The sequence below is a fragment of the Varroa jacobsoni genome, unplaced genomic scaffold (assembly GCF_002532875.2).
Source record: "Varroa jacobsoni isolate VJ856 unplaced genomic scaffold, vjacob_1.0 contig00627, whole genome shotgun sequence".
NCBI classification, from domain to species: domain Eukaryota; kingdom Metazoa; phylum Arthropoda; class Arachnida; order Mesostigmata; family Varroidae; genus Varroa; species Varroa jacobsoni.
In genome coordinates this window covers 1-21,474 of record NW_019214502.1, presented here as the reverse complement: position 1 = coordinate 21,474, position 21,474 = coordinate 1, and the positions used below count along the sequence as shown (strand labels likewise).

General features: G+C 42.5%; 1 protein-coding gene across 8 annotated transcripts in view; it reads left to right on the top strand.

Moving 5' to 3' along the window:
- Positions 1–20,726, top strand: part of LOC111271444 (uncharacterized) — a 45,379-nt gene extending 24,653 nt beyond the window's left edge. For 3 of the 8 annotated variants that reach the window (XM_022852231.2, XM_086972922.1, XM_086972923.1), the window contains 7 exons: positions 4,725–5,455; positions 5,862–7,434; positions 8,385–9,594; positions 11,530–11,961; positions 12,447–13,046; positions 13,964–14,143; positions 14,971–20,726. In XM_022852231.2, the coding sequence (XP_022707966.2) occupies positions 6,205–7,434; positions 8,385–9,594; positions 11,530–11,961; positions 12,447–13,046; positions 13,964–14,143; positions 14,971–15,296 (3,978 nt within the window). In that variant the 5' untranslated portion in view covers positions 4,725–5,455; positions 5,862–6,204 and the 3' untranslated portion in view covers positions 15,297–20,726. Of the gene's footprint in view, positions 1–4,724; positions 5,456–5,861; positions 7,435–8,384; positions 9,595–11,529; positions 11,962–12,446; positions 13,047–13,536; positions 13,834–13,963; positions 14,144–14,970 lie in introns of those variants that run through there. The other 5 variants (XR_015315321.1, XM_086972924.1, XM_086972925.1 and 2 more) reach the window with 5 other exon arrangements.
- The last annotated feature ends 748 nt before the right edge of the window (positions 20,727–21,474 follow it).

The following is a 21,474-nucleotide window of genomic DNA, read 5'->3' as shown; positions in this document are numbered from 1 at the left end:
TCTGAAGACAGTCGCTGGTGTATGCAATTCGAAACTTCTTGTTCATATAATAAATCTGTTGAAGTAGAAAGCAAGCAAATCGTTCTGCTTAATAACAGAGATTAGATACTAGTGCATCAGTAAACGTATGGGGTACGCACTTTCCACGGGACTCCCACTTGTCCTAGCGTCCAGGTAGGTGGTAGTAGTTTAAGGCATAGCTCTATTTCGAGTGCAACCGCCCTACTAAACCTGCCGACCGACCGGCCGGCCGGCCTGCCTGCCTGCCTGCCTGATGCCACAAGTCTTTCCCGCTGCTTTTCAATGGAACGTACCAGTATCGTTGTGACTGGAAGCATTGCCGCCGATCGGTAACTGAGTATGGGGTACGGCCAGTAGTCGCTAATTATTAAACACAGTTACAAAGCCGTGAAGCCGGATAATGGCGTAGCTGACACGCAGCTGTACTGGTAGAAGTAATAGTCATAGCAGATGCTCAAACGGTATCTGCACGTCTAGCTCTAACTCTTCTATCTGAATGGGAACGCGTTTACATTTTGTGTCCATCTTTGATTTTCCCCCGCTTCTGTGCGTTGCTGCGGTAATTTCTTATGATGCGATTGCCACGCGCGACTCTTGTGCGCGTGAACGTGTGACAGTATAACGGGATTTTACTTCTCGCCTACCCATTTTAACGTGGAGCCGCACACGGACAGAACAAAATACCTTTGAAGAAAGCCGCGACGTCAAGCTGTCAGGCGACTGACGTCGTTGGAATTGTGGCCAATGTCACTTAGTCGCTGTCCGGTTTTTTGCGTAGTCATAAAAATACAGTTGTGTTGAAGGACATTTGCATCAGTGGCATTCATCAGTGACGGCGGTGCTGACCAGTTGGGCAAAAGAATTTGTATATGTAGTGATAGAGATGTCATCGGAAAAATGGGTTATAGCTGAGATCGTTGATGGCGGTAGCGATTGACGCTTGTGGCATCACAGGGGTAAATGAGAAAATGAGGATAGAATGTGTACCCGAAGATAATGCTTTATTACAAATGTTTGTGCGCACATAGTCCTGTAATTAACAGTATTTAGTGTCGTGGCTTTCGACATTCTAGTAGGTTGTCACTGATGTATTGCTGAAGCTAATCGTCGTAAGTAGCTGAAGGTTCGAACACAAAAATTGCCGATTGACTTCGAAGATTCTGCGAGAAGATTCGTTTTCGTCAGCAGGGACAATCTGTTTGTAGTCAATGCGCAGTCGGACATTGGCATATCGGATGCGTGATTATTTACCTAAGCAACAGTCTACGGATAGAGCTTTCCCTAGGAGTTACAATGACTCAGTGATAGGGAAAGTGCAGAGATTGGACGATTGAACAAACAATTCGAATTGTTTCGCATTAGTCGATACACCATTGAAGCCGATGTCGTTGTAGCTGAAGTAGCTCACTGCTTGCCTATTAGGCTTTAGCCGAGAGTGGTCCAGACGGCGGATTTTGGTGCTCGGTGACTTAGTTGCATCCACTGTTTCTGATGTAATAGCTGCATCGACAGGCAGCGCGGCAGGTGAACAAGCAGCTGGACCGAAAGCAAGCTCAAACGTTGCAGGATTACCATGCCTACTCTATGGCCTTTGTAGCTTACCCGCGAAAATCAGCAATTTAGGTGTGAGAGGACGAAGAGGCGATACAATAGACGCTTTGCAATGGGCAGCCCAATCAGCTGTCGCGGACGTTCTCCAGTTCGGCAGTCAGTCGGTCACCGCTTGCTCGGTCCTTGCCTGCCCTCTAGCCAGTGGGCTGACTGTGGAAAAGAGGGCGGATGGGCGAGTAATCCCTCACAAATTACCTGGGGCAACTGGTAATTGCCATGGCCGATGGAATATGCACATGACGAAAACAGACGTGTCGACGTCTCTGCTTGTCCATAGCAACTTGCCTGTCATCACCGTGATAGCAATTGTAATCTGTTTTTCCAGTGAAGTGACTATACACAATTTGTGGAAGCTGCATGCCTCGTCCCACCCTTATTCCTACGCTTCTTCATGACAACTTGTGATTGTCGTCACCATTTGTTCTGTTATATTTGCCAGGCTCACTGGTGCCCCAAACGTGCAATACGCTCAAACTTGGAGGCGAGAAATACTAAATGTCTGAATTGCGGGTTCGGCTGAGCATTGATTCACTCAGAACTCATTCAGCGATAGCCTGCGCCAGTAACTGCTAAACGGATAAGTACTCACATGGACAAAGGAAACTCTTCTCACCATCCGTGGTATCAGATGGAAGTGTTTCGAAAAGACGAGTCCTACACTCGACGGGCCGTCTGACATCAGTAATCACTGAGAAATCACTGAGTGAAAAACGACACATCATCGAGAAGGTAAAACTCCAGGTGGTAATATTATTACTGCTACATAGAAGCTCATCGGCTGAAAGATGATTTTATTCGAACTCATCTGTCTCAGTGCAATCTGTTGCAATCGATGATCTCAGGCTGAGTTAACTAGTACTAAGTCCGTCCATAGAGTCTGTCAATCGCCTGGTTAACCTCAATTTAAAGGTGACGTATTCAATCCCTTAACTTTACCTGCACACAATCATTGCCGGTACTGCAATATTATTGATATTTGTCGTCATAGGACGCTAAATATACAAATGTGGCTTAGCTGGTCTTTTGTGTTTTGGCGGCCTTTGTGGTAATCCTGTTGCACTGTATTTCGTCGCGATATTATTGTGTATAGAAGTGGTGCTATAGTGTTGACTCGCTATTGTATTGCACTATTGTTTACTTGGAGTACAGATAGGCGAATGTGTCATGGTATCACTTGCGGGTACTATCAGTGGCCTATGGGGGAGTCTGACGCTGATGAGATGGCCTATTGTGATAAGTAACTTATATTCCAGTGTATGCCCAAATTGTTGTATGAAAAACGACGTTTTTGTCTGCACAACCAATATTACGTTATCAAGTTTGTAAAAAAACTGTTTCTTCGCAGGTAATTCCTGTTCAAGTTCTGCTTCGTAAAGAAGGCATTTAAACACATTTATAATAGTAATGGTAATAATAATAACAATAATAATAATTGTATCGATGCTTCCTCGGAATAATCGAAGAGCTCCAATTTATATAAACGCACCTTTTGAGTTTTTTGAAAAAATCCTAAAAGTTGTCTTTATAGCGAGTGCCAATACAACGGCATGTAACAGCTCCGTCATGTAGGTTGGTTAGCTATTTGTTGATTATACGTGATATGTAGTTGCGTTTTGAAATGTTGGCGGCCTTGATATACGCCAGTGATTATATAAATCAGGAACTAAGGTACGACTTGTCGGTTTAAAATTGGCGTCAGTTTAATACGACAGCCGACAAGAGAATAACGTTGGAGACAGATCAAGCAATTACTTTCCGGTCCGTCACTTCACTGCAAATCGTTCTGTAGCAGTCTATACGTATACTTCCAAAGCAGTAGCCGATATCGTTGCAAAAATTGTAGCGGTTGAAATCGCAGTAAAAATAGGGTCAGTAGTCGCACCTTGTCGTACATTTGTGATCTTGCGTTACTATATTACAATGCCTGTGTTGACGGATAGCGGTCACTTATTTTGCTGTGACAGAAAAGAAAGTGTGTATGTGCGTGTAAGTGAATCAAAGGAGAAAATGAGTGATGTGTTCGCCCAGAGGATTTGCGTATTCCTGTCCGTCGTCAACAGATACATTAATAAAAAATAAATAATAATTTATAAATAAGCTCATGGTTACGGCCGCTAAAACTTCGGTCAGTTTTTCATTTCTCCACCTGAGAAATCAGACGACGATCAGAGACTGTGCAACATAAGTTCTATGTACTATATTTATGGGCGCTAGTGATGTCTGTCTATTATAGGGTCCACCTTAACATAGCTTTTTTTTTTGAAAGGTTCGCAAAAGTTATAGCTGATGCGGAGAGGTATCTTTTAATGCAAATCTTTGCCCTCAGAGGTCGCTCTCCACCCGAATGGCGCCCTCCGCGTTGCAAGGGATCTACTCAAAAGCTTCGCCTTCATTTAATGCAATGCAATGGTATTTAAACAACCTGACACTGCTGAGTAGATGCTAGTCGTTGCCGAGGGCGTAGCAGTGCGGTGTTGATGTTAGTATTGCAGTGAATCAATTAATTGTTGTTTTAGCACCAATTACACAATACCTAAATGAATACACATCATTTAAAGTAAGTACCTGATGTTTGTTTATTGAACCATGTTATCAATTATTACGGTAATGTATGGTGGCCGACACTATAGTTTTTTCTTGCGTTTTTTACGCATTTTAGACAATAGACAAAGGTTCGTGCCAGCATGAAGCAAAGTGTGTTTCTAAGTTCAGCAGGCAAGCACGGCACCTACTACACTGTTACCGAAGCTCAAGTGAGCTAGCTTGGATATTGTTTTATATCATTTATCATACCCTGAAGTCTACGTGGAGGTGGGTTGCTTATGCCTTTGGTGGTGTCGACCAGCAGCAAAAATATGCAAATATATAAGTCTACAAGTCAAACAAAGAGACACCACCTAAAATTGGCCTTTGATGGCCAGCCTTGTTTGGTCCTAACACTGTTACTGCTACTACTACTACTTCTATTATTAATGATGCCATATGGTTTGCAATGCCCTACCGCTGTACTTAGCAACGAACTTGCTTATTATTTATGAAGCTTCGTCTAATTTGATCTAATATCAATTCAGTATAACTTGTTTGCCTTACAGGGAAGATGGTGAGCGGTGAGTGGCTGTATGCGGGCCGTTCGGGCGGAGGCCATCATTAGCCTCTTAGCACCATCTGCATTGTGGCAATCTCCTCCACTAACGGACGGAGCCGGTAAGCCCGACATCATGGACAACCGCTAAGCACTAAACGGCTTCGGCCACCCCAACCACCAGCGGCCCTCCCTACAGCTCCCTCTCTCTCAACGATTACAATTAGAGATAACTATTTTAACAACAACAATAACAACCAACGACAATAACAGCAACAACAACAATAACAACAACAACAACAACGACGACGACGACGACAAAAATAGCAACAGCAGCTGCAACAGCAACAACAAGATAGCGACAAGACGAAGTTCAGTTAAGAACAACATTGACGAAGATACGACATCAGTATCAGCAAAGCAAAACTCAGACTTAAGAAGAGCTGCAACGACGATCGAGCATTCAACAGCAGCGAAGAGAACAATGTTATACAACACCCACATCATCGAAGTTAATTTGTGACATCAATCAATCAGTTGAATTAACTATCGGAAGATCAGCCTTTACTTATGTCTTCAACTGGCAAGCGTTCAACTTTGAATCGAGCGTTGAACCATCATAACTAAGCGTGCGCGTGCAATTTGTAACTTCGCCACCGTATCATTTTCAGAACTGCTGTTGCTAATGTCTTGAACAAACGAGAACAACGAGCGACTTCAGCCTCTCACAGGATGAAACAGGTAAAAGTGACAGTAGAACCGTTTCAACGGTCGAACATTTAGCGTTCGTCGAATTTCAATGACACTGTTGACTAGCTCGAAGATGAACACCTAACAGATAATGAAAAACCACACATTAAGTAAAAGCTGACCGTTGTAAGTACCTGTGTTAGCATACTCTTAATACATATGTAATACCAGTAATAATTATAATAAAACATGATTAAAGAGAAAACATAAACCGCAAACGTATGTATACGTAGTATTACCACAGATGGTTTTCCACCCCGCAGTCTATCTGCACTTTCCGAAAAACCACACACGATGAATTTTGAAAAGTTAGCAAAGACTCGCGTATTAACACTCAATACGAAGAAGACGCTATTACATGATTAATTTCTTTTTTCTCGATCTGGTGTTATTTCAGGGCATCTCACTTTTCAAACTTGCAAATCATTCATTTGAACGTGATTTTTGTCATCCGGACATCCAATGAAAAGCCGCATGTTCTCGTGACTTTATCATTAGCTCGAAGATTAGTTTAGCGTGCAGAACAATTTAGTGTGCAACTATCCTCTTTCGGTGGCTGCGTTGTTCGTATTTAAGAGTGAAGCGTCCAAAACAATCTGAGCCAAGTGAAATCAGGCCAGATTCAAAGGGCTGTCCCTACGATTGGCTTTGAAGTAGCTCGCTAGAAGCAGAAGCTGGAAAAAGGCGAACAATAAAAAACGTGGGTCGACACAGAGTACGTCAATTGCCCCGCTGTTTAGATGAAGTACCATCAGTTGGCTTCTGTGTCTACTCCGGCCGCTGTCTCGACGTGGTTTCAGGACGAGCTGGTCAACCGGGGCGTAGACGCAGCCTATACTTACTACGTTTTATCGCTGTTGAAGGAACCCGACGGCGACGACCAATACTATTACTGTCCTTCAACGAACGCAAACAAGACTCCATATAATCCGCAGGCAACGAAACCCGAGCGGCGTAGACTGCTAGCTAAGCGGTGCGCCATCGAGTGCCTCAAAAGTGCGGCAGACTCAAACGAGGAGTTTGACGCCCTGGTGGAAGAATTACTTGCGCGTCTCGAGCCCACTGAGGACGCTGAAGCGGACCAAAACGATAACCAACGAACACCAACAAAGAAGACCCCGCTAACAGGCGATAACCGAAGACATTCGGTGGCTAGAGATCGGCTGGACGTAGACAAGGAGCCCCGTACGTTGGCGGAACTTGCCAAGAAATATTTTGACGCATTTCCTGCCCTGCAGGTGGACGAACGACCTTTAGTGAGTAAGACAAACGGCACCGATAGCATCTCAAAGGAACAGGATCTACGGAGAGAAGAGCAGCAGCACCAGCAGCAGGGTGTTTTTAAAGAACAGCGTAAGCGAAAGAAGAATAAACGCAAGAGTTTCTCACCAGCCCTAGGCCTCGCGGACGATTTCAAAGGATTATTTAAGATTGATCGTACTAAAAACAAAGGCTGGGGACAATCGCCGGGACATCTTAAAGCGAAACCTGATTCAATATCAACGGGAGCTACAGATAAAATAACTACTTTTAGAAGTACAGCCAACATTCACGAAACCGATATGGGGTCAATCGTACGAGAGGACGCACTGCTTTCGCGTCTCACCCAAAAATTCGATTCGAAGCTTGCAGCCATCTGGGCTGATGCGCCGACTGTTGATCACCAATCATCCCTATGGAAGATATCATTAGACCTTGGAGGGAAACCCGGTGGACGCACAGGGGCCGATCGAGCCTGTGACGAGGTTATTTTTAGCATCCCAAACTTGTCAATCTTCAGTAAAATCCTCGAGGACGATGATGATTCAACGAATAACGTTGTAAAGAGCCAGTATAATTGTAGTACGGGTACCGGCATCATCGGGTCGGATTTCATCTCGGAACAGATTTTCGAATCACACCCGCCTCCAACTATTTGTTTAAAGAATTCGGCACTCAACTACGACAAAGACAAGACAGCTTTTACTGAGGTAAATTGCATACGCCCAAATCAGATATTTTCGGCAAAAATGTTTCTCAGTAGGTAGTTACCTTGTTACTGCCTTTGATGCGATCTGATTTTCACATGTCGTGCGATCGTTAACGTTCAATAGCTTGTCCTAAAAACGCGTCCGGACGGTTTTACTGTGGCGAGCTGCGGTGACGTACTTGTAGCCAGTTTTTTCACGACAAATAAACTACACATAAGTTAGCAATCGTTAATATGCGCGAAAGCCTATGATTAGCGCTTGCGACTCATCAGGCCTATCATTATCAACAAAACAACGACGACAATGATAACAACAGAAATGAATAGATGTTACCCAAATTTCAACGAATAAATCCTTTTTAAAACATATCAGGCAGTCATTCTAATCCGGCCATGCGCGCTCGCACCCAAAGTGTACAGTTCTTTAATCTCTGCTAAGCCACACAGCAGCTTCATTAGAGAGACCCCTGCATGTTGACTATGTGTATCCATATCTATGTAAAGCTGCTGATGTAAGCTATTTGTCAATTCTGACTGTTTAATGCTACGCTAAGTGCCACAGGTTAACATATCATAACGTCTATTAAAGCGGCCAGCAAATTCATCTCAGTACCTAGTTTATGTGAGTATATAAAGAAAGCAGTTACTAATTCAGACTTTGTGTTCTATATCCAGTCTGTATATACGTAGGTATGCAACAATGAATGAGATCTCGAGTTGTTTGCTGTCAACGCTGACTCAACCTTTTCCACTTGGATCTCAATATTCACCTGGATGCCTGGATTGGGTTTTAGGCAAATAGTATGTCTCTATAATGTCGCCAGTGTGTAGACGGTTCGTCACTATCATCGTCATCGTAATCATTTGCATTGCAATGCATCATCAAGCGAATTGATAACATTCGAGTTATTCTTTTTATCATCGTCGTCGTCGTCGTCGTTTTTATTTCAGGTGATCCCAACACGCAAGTTTAGCGCAGCTAACCGAATCTTGATGGGCGTCGAGAGAAGTGTACACGATAGTCAACATACGCAGTATCATTCCATCGGCGGAAACCCTTTGGGACCAGGCGTCGCTGGGGGCACATCAGCAGTTGTGTCCGCAGCTAGCAGCGATCCTGCCATCGACAGCAATAGCAGCCCATCTACCATCGACGACGCTGAAGATTTGCTCGTGTCCCCGCGGACTCACTTCACACCGATCCGTGTGGAACCCGAGCCGGCGAACCTCGACGACGAAAACAGACCGCCCTCTTCATCTCTAGCAGAGCTCGCTTCGTACCACTTGCTGCCGGAACCGCCCCGACGTCACCAGCACCAACAACAGCTGCATCATGCCGCCACCTCAGCTGCCAGCCACACGGCGCCTGCTGTCACCGCTTCCAAGGTCTCTACGTCTTTGAAAAACATCGCTAACAGCAGCAATACTAACGGCAGCGTTTGTGCTGCTGCTGCTGGCGGCACCACCAAGCAACAGCGCTCTCTGCTTAAACAACAACAAAAATTAATTCTACAGCAACAGGAGCTGCACAAACAGCACCAGCTGCAAGCTACAGCACAAACCAACCTAACTAAAGTGACCTCAAATCAAAAACAGGTGCAAAAGCTGCAGCAGCAATACCAGCAGCAGCAGCAGCAGCAGCGGAGGCAGCAGCAACAGCAGCAGCAACAGCAACAGCAACAGCAGCAACAACAACAGCAACAACAGCAGCAGCAGCAACAGCAACAGCAGCAGCAGCAGCAACAGCAACAGCAGCAGCAGCAGCAGGTTCTGCTTCAAATTGGCTCTTCTGCTAGTAGAGCTTCCGTTGCTATCACCGGAACTGCAGCGGCTTCAGCAACGAGCATGGTCACTCCGTCTGCGGCAGGAATTTCGACGGCCTGTGCCAGTCATAATGATAACAGCAACAGCAGCAATTATTCTAGCAATAACAATGAGCAGCGGCAACTGGCGCAACAGCAGCGGATGAAGGATATAAATAAACAGCAAAAGAGTCGATCTATATCAACAACAACAACAACGGCGGTGACCGCCGCCGCCGACACCACATTGGTAACCCGTCCCGCGAACGCTGCTGCTAATAGCACCATTCGCAGCACCACAGCTACGAGCATCACTCAAGACGAACCCGACAGGGGGTCCCCACATGGCGTTGTAAAATGTAAGCGTAAACGAAACGTAAAAGTACATTTCGTAAAAACTCTGTGATGTGTTGTCATATCATGTCAGGGTTTCTCGGCCAACTATTAGCTCATATTTTATTGATCGTGGGTGATGATCTCAGTTTCATGGTTTTTCAAAGTTTCTATGTATTAGTATGCACCTATTGATGTTGCTGTAACCGTCCGTGAATTATTTTTTGCCTCTAATTTACTGCCGCATAATATATCAAATTCACGAGCTTGAAAGATGTAAACATGCGAACTGCTGGTAACGGTCTTAAAATAGGAAGTAAATCTCGGTTTTGTTTGTTTTATAGCAAACTTTTTAGCCCTACGAGCCCTTTTTAACCTTACAGCCTATCGCCGAAAGCTCCGTGCGTTCTATTTACCCTGTGACCTCTATGGCAAACACCTAAAATCAGCTGATTGAGAACAGTGGTACCGTTTTAGTGGTGCCTGATAGAAAGAAAACCGTGACTTCAGGTCGCCGATAACTTTTGTCTTATCAGCCACCACAATTATCATCACTACATTTTGAATCAGCAAGACTAGTGGAACGCGTAAATTCATTGTTAATCTCATCTGTGTCTTTTATAACCTTTTACCTCCACTATAAAAAATTTAGCAGTGTTGTCCTATTTATCAATAGTTACCATTAACTAGCAACAGATTGCACTAGTCGTCTACTACCGAGGTACCAGCTGTTATTATTACAGCTGCTGTTGACGCAGCTCGCTAGGATGAGCTGTGAGACGATCGGCAGTATCCTGATCATCAAATGATTACCGATTGTCACAGAAACGTGGCAGTGAACGTATCGCAAAGGCAATTCTATTTAGAAGGGTCACCTGTAGCTGGGAAGATAAACGCGGCTGTGTACATGCCCGAAAAGTGGCACGCTCCAGATGGTCCAACAGGCACACAATCTTGTGCTGACAGCTTTGGCAGTCTTTGTGCAGTGGTACACACGGTCACTGCCGAATAACAACGCGATGTAATGGAATAGAACGCTGGAGATCACCATCACTGTCGACAGACGACGATTCGACGGGGTACAGCGGCCAACCGTGAGCGCTGCCTGGTTTGCCTTTTGGACATCCTGTTGTTGTGCTGTCAAATTTCGAGTTATCGAAGTGAATCAATGAATGATTCATTTTCTGGGTGTCGACAACTGACTGACTGTGAAGTTCTTACTGAAAGAAGCAGAATGAGGCCCCACCGATGCTTATGTGGCTGGGATTGTTATAAGAAATAAGAGCTCATTCATACAACACTGTCGCAACCCGATTTGTGAAGATTTGGCTGCCGATAATTTTCATTGTATCGTAGGTCTTTAGCCATACGATGGATTGATTCTTTCTCTAGAAACACGATAATTTACCTGAAGGATTTTAATTAAGAAAAGGCGGTAAGAGGCGAAATCAATCGCTATCCATCCCATTGAGTAGCCCGATATTTGCGGCTTTGTGCGAAATTAATATGGACATTTTCCATCTGTGAACGATCTATAAGAACGATATTCTTGTTATGAACGTTATAGCTTGCGATCACATGCTGCTTTAGGCTACTACACCACATGTAGAAACCTATGGATTTTCAGCGGAGGGTGAATTTAGATAGTATCATATTCGATCATATGACGAGATCAATTGAACGGTACGGTGCACGGCAAGATGAAAATTTTGCCGATAAGAATTTAGAGTCGTAATTGACACCATCCTTAGCGACAGAATGCTGGCTATGGAATCCTTTGCTAGCAGACAGTAGGATATAGCTACAGAAGGATAGGTATCTGTACAGTTAATTATGGCGTTATTAGAGATATCTTCATGTAACACAGTATTTGTTATTGGTTGAATGATCATGAATGATGAGAAATTACCTTTAACGCGTGTCTTGTTAATGTGATTGTGTGTGGGCTTCTTATTGCTCAGGTGGGACCGCTTTGGATGACGTGGAAGTTCAGGCCCTGTGGAAGATGGTAAACTTTACGCTGCCACAGGCCCCCGCTGTGAATAGCGACGCAGACATCTTGGGGGTAGCACACTGTTGGCAGACTGCTGGGCCCGCGGTAACTTCTAGCGCCGCATCCAAGGAACTACGAAATGAGATCCATGACGAACAGGAGGAGTTATTCCTTGACATTATGCTTGAGGCACGAACCTTGCAGGCACTACAAGCAAGCCAAGACGCTCAACAACAGCGTATCGCAAGAATTCATGCACAACGAGTACAGCAACGCCGAGAACAGAATCAGGATGACAGCGACAAAACGTCTGCTTGCTGCAACCGTGAAGATCGTAATATAACAGGAGCATCGACAACAGCTTCTACAGCAAGCGGCTACGAGTCATCGTCGTACCATGGTGAGCAAACCGGAAGGCATACTGCCCGCACCGAATATTTCGTTGGCCAAGATAATAACCATCATTAATGTAATGTAATGTAACTGCAGAGAACACTACATTGAATGCACGTTTGTATCGGAATATGCGGAGATTCGTGTCGCGCCGTTGATCGTGACCACCTGGGATTAACATCCCACAATATTTCCTGTCGAATAGTAGGATTTTGTTCTCCATATATGAATTTATTTACACGTTCCAGTAAACTTTTTGTCCTATTGGAAACAACAAGCATATGTTTTATATTTAATTTGCTCTGCATTCGCGTTTGCTGTATATACAGTGCATATCCACGTTAGTTGTTCCTCCCATAAAATTTTTCGTAGTACTAGTTCGTAGGTAGTTCGTTGTATTTTGTATTCGTCGTAATAACTATTAGCTCACATACATATGTCAACATTTGTCATCTACGCTGCGTAAAATGTGGGGCAATTGGGCACTTTTAGATGCTTCTTTGGAGTACGGATCACTGCCGGGCTGCGAGGAGGACAGGGGGGTGGCGGACTTGAGCTGTTCGTTGGGCTACTCGGAAGATTCATGCGGGGTGCCCATCGAGTATCTGTCGCACTTCTCATCGAGTGTATCTACGATCACTCCTGTGGCGTCGTGCCTATTCGCTTCTCCCGAAACGTACGATTCGGCTATCATAAACAGCGTACGATGCATACAGGACTTGCAGCGTCGACGGCAGCGAGCGCAGCGTAAGCCGTGCACGTTCTACATGGAGGGCAACTGCCGTCGCACCGACTGCAAGTTCAGCCACGAACTTGCGGCCATTACGTGCCGCTTCTGGGAGGAAGACAGTTGCTTCAAAGGTCTTGCATGTCCCTTCCTGCATGGTTATCCGCCATTCGAGGAGGAGCTCTGTAGCCAATCCGTCGGCCAGAGCCTGGCAGCAGGCAATGTCGGGCCTAATACCGGTAATACACACGGAAGCCACCATCAGCATGGAAATCATCACCATCATCACCACCATCACGGAAACGGCCACCCCAAGAAGGATACAATTGGGCATGTGGCCAAACGAAACAGCAAGTTTACCATAGGTAAGTCGTAGTACTATGTAAAATTTTGCTCTTACTGCTAAATGACAACAACAACATTGTCAACTTATTAATACAGCGGCATGCATTTTAGACACTTACTTGAGCAAAGCTATCTTGTGTGGTTTTGTTGCCTGTCGGAACGGGTAAGATATTCTGCTTTGTAAATAAAATATAATAATGCAATAGAGATGATCTTACCTAGATCAGAATGCATCCCTAGTGAACAACCAATATTCAAACACTACCTAACTATCCTATATTAATAATGTGAAGTAATAAAATCAAGAAGCTCAGTATAGTGCAGAGGTAAGGTCAACCTGTTTAAACTCTCAGTAACAGATTCAATAATGGTCTGATCGATAATATGGCTATATTTGGTATCGCATTAGTATATATTCTATACGTGATATTAAGATCATATTAATTGGCCAGTAGTTATTACTAGTTTTATACAGAAGAGGCCTATAGTTTTTAACATAGTTGCTTGCAGCTTGCAGCTGTTGCCCATCGCCATCCGACCCTGCTCTCCAAGTTGAAAAGAGTAATACGTGTTTCCTATAATCTGTTTCTGCATTTCGTAACGCTGTATTTCTGACCCATCACTGAAGGATTAACCCAGTCTGACTGGTTGAATGACCACGAAATAATTTCGCCTATTCTCTCTTATATTAAACGATCTGTGGGGAAATCAATAAACCAAACCAGTAGAAAGAATTTTTTTTTTTAATTATATCCTCATGAACGACACGCATATATGCAACTGTTCTCACACTTCTAGAGGAGACGATCTCGTTTATATAATTTTAGTTATGTATCTATATTTCTTGCTGTTTTTGTTTTCGTCAATTTTTTTATTATTTTTTATTTTTTTTGTGTCGTTTTTGCTGCGATTATGTTTTGTTGACCCATATTTACAGGGGGTGGGGGGTTAGATGGTGTGTTTTGTGGTAGTTCCTCGCAGCCAGGCTCACCCAGTGTCGCCACCCAGTTGAAAAACAGAAGCCTTATTCCACCATTGTCGGTCGCAGGGGTCGTCGGCTTACGAGTATTCTCGAGACGCCTGCCTGTATTCAAACGGTTTTGGCCCTACTTCAAAGGTAACAGCCACATTTGGCGATGCTCTTGGCTGTGAATGGAAGGGAGATTAGCTAACGCGATGGAAGTTTAAAGGGTAAAACACACATGAACTGTCAGAATTGCTGTTGTTGTAATGTGTTTTTTTTATTTGGGACATATGCACGTTTCGGCTGTATGCTCGTGCTTCTATAAGCGAGAAGAGAGGCTAGCTGGCAGGCGGTGAAAGGGAAAAATAAGCTAAGAGGATAAAATTTCGAAGACTCGGCCTCTTGTATCACTCTTTAAAATTGCTACCTATCATTAAGGTAATGATTATAATGAGGGCCAGAAAAATGAACGATTCATTCTTACTCTGATTTTCACACCTACTCCTTTTACCCCTACTTACTTGAAAACCAACGAACTATTGGCTTATACTTAAATAGTAAATGTACATGGTCCAGGCCAAATTATTTCAAATGCCACTATGGCTGTGTCTGAACATGCAGTTGGTACTATCAATCCCTCAGTGTCTGTGAGCGTGAAAGCTGTTAGGCGCTGCACGTTCTATATAGTTAAAAAAGGAATCTATTTCGTGTCTGCTTTTACTGTGCCTGCTGTCAGTGGCTGTTTGTTGTCTGACTGTCAAACTCAATATTGTTGAATGCCGCTGAAAGCTTTAGGTGAAGGACGCTTTTGGGCAGGATGGTACAGCTTGCGTTACAATACGCTTTTAATTATCCATATGCATAAATCTCTCTGCGTTTGAACAAGTATGATCTCGTTGGTCAATACAAAACTCACTAACAGTTGTTTTTTTTTTTATTTTTTATGTATTTCTGTGACGTATCATTATCTCTCATTACAGAATCCGAACAAGACTTCCCGTCGCTGACTAACCAAAAGTCCAACGGTTATCTAAGGGCCGTCGCTAAGAAGAACTTGAAGAAGGCGAACGGCATTGTTCCGAAAAAGGCCAAAAAGAAGAAAAAGAAGCTGAGTTCCACCTCGAGCTGCGGAGAATCGAAAGCGGACGCCAAAGAGTCGAAAGACAGCAATAACAATGGCGGCCAATCGGAAAACAATAAGGGCAATAAGAAAACTGATATACCACCTAACGCCATAAACTCTGTAACAATAACACTCGCTGCTGCTACATTGTCATCGAACGGGAACAACATCGTCATACCGTAAATTCGATTTGAACTTCGCTCGGTAGCATCGAAATCAAGATCAGTTAAGCTGAAAGATACACCGACTTTAGGTAGTGCAATTGTATCCAGACGCAAATGTGTCGTTGGCCGTCACGAACCGATGATGAAACAAATAAAACCTGTAGAGAAACAGATAACATTGAAAAACGTAGAAGAAAACGAGCGACATAAGAAATCCTATCAAATTATCATAGATAGTGTCAACAATTGTGCATTCATACGATGTCGTTGAGAAGTCGGGGGCTGAAGTTAGTCGATCGGCAAATCAATCTGTTTCGGACAGCGATCATGGTCATCGAAGTTGACTGAGCTTAACACAACTGCGGGTTAAGCTCTTAAAGTTAAGCTAGAGTGTAGCGCGATCGATGAAATTAAGTCTGATAAATCTAACACATTATGAGAGCCACGTCTCAAAAAGGCGTGTAGCGTAGTAATGATGAAAGAGTGATAAAGAGATAGGCACAGACTGTGAGGGATTTGAACAGATTCCTCGGCCAGCTGAACACGTCCTTGTCCCACATGGACTCCGATAAACGCAGATAGGACGAGTCGTCGTTGATCAAACTCTCTTCGCTAACGTTAAGGCTAACAGTTCGAACAAGCTAACATCAACAAAGAACATGAACATTATACGAAACATCAGAAAACTAAAACAGCCAGAAATAGAAATAATAGAGGGAGAGAGAATACGGGAGAACGGCCTGCTCCGTGGTCGCCGAGACGAGTTGATTGCCTAAGAGGGCCCAACAGAGGCCAGACTCGAGGGCCTCGCTCTAAGCTTGACGGGGGGCCTAATGGCTGATGAATAGAAGAAGTCGTTATCAGCACAACATGATTATGCGAACGAAAGTAAAACTAATGAAAAACTGTACAGACACAAGTAAGTGAAGGAAGGAAATAATAATAATAATGATAATAATGATAATTATAATCATAATAATAATATTAATAAGTAACAAGAATTTAAAATAATTTTCACACATGAAGGAAGAGGAGAATATGGAACAAACTAATGACGATGCTGAAGACGGATGATAATGATGACAGGACGAATGAAAATGGGAAAAACAAATTACTATGTACTAAATATTTCCCCCATCAGCTGTGTTGCACATATCACCCGCTAAGAACAGGTTGTCGGCGCCATGGCTATAGAGCACCCAGCAAAAAGCTGACTTAGGCTCCTACGAGAGGATATTCGTAAACCTAATCAGGGCGAACATTCAATGAAAAGTAAAAAGAAATTGAACTCAAAAATAAAAAGCAGACCTTGTGAATCGTTTACAGGAGGAAGTTAATTGGCGCAAACGGACTTCTTGATGGTTACTGAGTTGCGGCATGACAGACCACATCTGAGGAGGGTGAGCATGGAAGATTTCAGCAAAACCAGAAAGATATGGAAGAGAAACCACGTTAATTTGGGCGCGTTGTGATGCGCACGACCGCCACTAATAATGACCTCTCACGCGAGTTCAACAGCTATCTAGTACTACCCCCAAAAGCTAGAGTAGGACGGCCCTAGCTGAATTTTCTTGGTTTGGTCTTAGAAAGAGAATAGATTTTTGATTTTTACTGCTGACAATAATAATAACAACCATCCTCAAACTACGTAAGAAATAACGGTGTTAAGAATACTTAAAACAAATATGCTATTAGTTATAAGGTAAAAATTTGCTCGTATTTTGCGGCTGTCATATTATTAGCAGTTATCAGACATTATATTATTATTATATTCGGTATTCGGTTCTTATTTAGCGAACGGATTAGCGTGTCTGAAATCTCCCCATTAATTTATATATGACTCAACCTGTGCTTCTTTACGAGTATTGGCGACGATGAAAGAATATTTGGGATACGAAGCAGGCATGGATACTTACGCCCTCAGCCCCTTTTCAATGTACTGTACAATGCAGCAGCGAACATGCTGCAACCAAATCTGCTAATACGCGAATTACACGCAAAGACTGTCTGAACGATGGCTCTCCGTAAATGTGGATAGTACGCATATAGACGCCCTAACAGCCGCCTTGTAGGTGAGCTACACACGTATTTCGCTATGAACCGATAGCTACAGACGAAGTAGCAGTGATGAATCTCTATGGTACAGCTAAACGGATCAATGGCAAACTGTTTTTCTCTAGTTACTTCGTTATCAGATAGGCAAGAACGGAACGCGGGAAAAATGGAGCTTGTTTCTCGCTGTTTGTTAGACATTTTAAATGGATCGTCAAGTTCGCGTCTATGACGAAAAACATCCGAAGGGAGAAAGTGAAAAAGATGGAAAAAAGGGCCGGCTGTCGTCGACGCTGTACAATAATCGGCGGCTTTGTTGATCCTGTTTGGGCTTATCTAATGTCTAGCATCTGTCCGCAGCGAACCGAGTTTCACGGTGACGTCCCCTCGGCCCGCGTTGCTGTTTGTATAGCACTTCTGTGAGGAGTTGACCCACCCACCCCCCCCCCCCCTCCTCCCCCGTGCTTATTTCATTTCTCTCTTCTCTTTACATGCAAGTTAAGTGTGTAAGCTAAGTTATTCTCTTCAATAGTAATGATATAAGCTATTATTACAGTACGCATATTATGAAACATCACATAAAATAATGATGGTGTCAACGAAGATAATAACGATGCGTAATGATATTACTGTTATCACCGTCAAATGTAGGGTATTTTTTATAGCCTTATTTATAACTACTGCAATTAGAAATAATGTTAGTAGTAAAAGAATCGTTGAGACTGACCATCATTCCCCGTTTCCCCATCTAACGGCGCAACACACAGTAAAAATAATAGGTGTCATTATGATCATATAGAAAACCGTTTATGGAACGAGAAATATTGCATTCTGTTTTAGAAAATAAATAGCGATTAACAGTAAATAGAAATATATTTGGCGTGGGAAAAATGTGCGTCTGCATTGTGGCCAATAGTGATTTCAGCACAGAATGGCTGTTGTGTAGCGGACAGCACAAACTGACATGAAGACGAATTGTAGATTGGCGGACCTAAGAAAAACCCTAAATGCAATTATTGAGAGAAAATATCTTGGGGTACCGAACGAATTAACTTCACATAATTTACGAGGAATCGTGATCTAGACGTTGATGGTTACTTTGAATGATTGTGCAGCAGTCTTCGAAACATATTAGCACATTTGAAATAGACATAAGAAATTAGTAAAAATGAACAACAACTGAAATAATATTGGCGGCAACAACGATGACGACGATGCAAAATTGGCGCTAAAACGCAAAGCACAACAATAAATGCTTACAAGGACTATTTGGTATTGCTGCTATCAAAGCGTAATGTCCTGGATGCGAGGTCCCCTCCTCTTTCACCCCACAGCCTTAAAACCTTGCAAAAAAGTAAGAAGTACGTCATTGCGCATGATTGCTACAAAGACAAACGTCGATACAAAATGGTAATGTGAATTAAATTGAAACTAAAATTGTTAGTAACGCTCAACAATCAATAGTAACCACTACACGTTACCTTTTTGCTAAATTTTTCCTAGCTTCTCTCTGCGGGATGTTCCGTATGCAAGTAGGACCGTCAGATTGAATACAAAAACCTGAAACTGAGGCCTAATCCAGGTGACTCAGTAAACGATGAGCTGAAGTTAGAAAGAGGATGTCCAGACTGATCACAACACAATATTAACAGTGGTGACTCTTATTATATGATACCCTCATAACATCGCTACAAGGAATTCTTAACAACACACAATACCTTTGTATCGCCGTATATATACGTACTGCTATAGACGTGCAGGGTTGATGTGGCTAAAACAACGGAATAATTTTGCATAGAAAGCTCCTCTGTAGAGACGGTGGCAAATTGCAGAATAATATATAAATGTAAAAGCTAAATTGCAGTAGACCGCTCGCCTGCTTTTATGAAAACAAAGAAGAGATAACGTTATTATAAGCAACGCTGGCAAATCACAATCGGTGGACATTTAGATAATGAACATTTAAAGAAATAACTTCATTTCACGGTAAAACGAAGAAAGCCTGTCGCATCTATATGGGAAACGTTTATTAGACTTACCAAGCAATTAAAGCCGGATGAAACGTAGGCCAGCCTCTCTATAGGGGTACATTTAAATAAACTCGTTAAACTGTGATGATTCGAAATGACGAGATGGAAAAGAAAGGCGGTTTGTCAAACAGGTAGGTAATGAAGATTTAGTTTAGGCAAATGCAAGGGTGTCTACAAAATACGTTGGAAGGTATTGACTACAGTCGAATTGATTACTACGATAACTTGTCTGGATAAGCACGATGAGTAATTAGCACAGACAGCGGGTCGTTCAGTTCATCTCGGGGGGATCGATCAGATGCACGAGTCAAGTGGGTAAATATATAGCACTTACACCACGTTTTGACAATGGAATGTATATCGAGATAAACAGATCTAAAACAGACGCAAGTGCACAGAGAACAAATAAGACTGTCTGACAGAATCTAGATAACAGATTGAAATCGATAAGGATGTCGGTGGCGATGCCTCTAATGATGCCGATTACGAGGAAAAAGAGTAACGAGCGGAAAAGCGAGCCCGTCAACATCCACACATTTGCTACGGGGTTCGACGGGCTCCGTAATTAACACCAAAGGCAACTCCGTGGTTAGCTGAGTTTTTTTCCATTTCCTACAGATCCTATAATCAGTATACTTGTCTATGCTAAACAAACAATAGCACTGTAAAATACATATTCAAATGCATCCATCGATCTAAGCTGTACATTACTGAGTGAGGCGTATTTTACTCTTTGAAAATTTGAAGATTAACTTTGTCGCACACTTCTAATGAAATTCTCACAACACTGACGATATTAAGTTTATTCTAGAGCTTCTAGTGGATATTGGGACGATGAGGCACCATACAGTAATGGCGACGTAGTTAACTGTCCCAGACTAAACAGAACCCATATGCGGATTTGACTTTTTACGGCGAGTGTTATGATCATCTTTACCTGAATTATGTGAACAGTTAGTGCACGAATAGCTTTCTCTCCGTTCTTAGAATTTCCTATGCGTATAACTGTGTTGTTGAACGCAATTGCTTTTATAAAACAAACGGCGAACTAAAATCATCATAACTAGCTAGCAAAACAGCACCTATTGTTTAATTTAATTACATTAAAATAAAAAACGCCAGCTCATTGTGCTGAACAAGCATGTACGAAAAATGGCATGATAGATTTTACGGTCAAGGACGGTCCACATTCTGCCGTTTTACGTCTTGCAAAGTTCGCTCGGATTTCGTGTCGTAGCTTCTTGGCGACCTGTGAATTATAAGGACATAGAGATAACTATACGAGTTCTACGTGCACACTCGTAGGAGATGCGCTAGAGGAGTTGCCTTACAGAGTTTTAATACAGCTGATAATTATGTCGACATGATTGCTACTGCGTCGTTATTTAGATTACTATTAATTAATATACTACAAAAATAAGCATATTGTCTGAAAGTACTCTAAACACACTTAGACAAACAAACATTTACACATGGAAAAAAATATGATTATAAGATTATATTATTACCAATAAAATGAAGGGTGCTGAAAATAATGAAAATGCAGAAGACACAAAACGTTGACAAGGCCCCATAAAAACAGGTGACCTGCGAGCGTAAAAGAAAAATAGTAATGATAAACGATACGAGTTCAAGGGGGTATGGTGTTCCCCTTAAGAGGGGCAACCCAAAACACGAAAAAACCAATGTAATGAGAGACAAGGTTTGCAGACGATAAATAGAACGAAAATACATGATACGCTATGAAACGGTAGCGAAACAGATAATAACAACAAAAAAATAAGTGTTAAAATCACGTAGAAAGATGAGGAAAAAAACAAAGAAAAAAATAATATTTAAGAAATACTACGTCGAAGACACTTCCCCGATCCCCCAACCCATGCAACTTTATTTACACAAAGGTTAGCATGAAAGTGTAATTTCGTTGTTATTCAATTTAACTAAAACTGAAAAAAATAGACTGACAATCTTCATATCACCATGTTTTGCTTGAAAATTCAAGTTTTGTCACTATCAGATTTTGATATATATATATATACATAAAAAAAAAAGTAAAAACACATTGGAATTTAAAGAGGCTAAATATTCCGCAGGTTTAATTACAAGGATCAATAT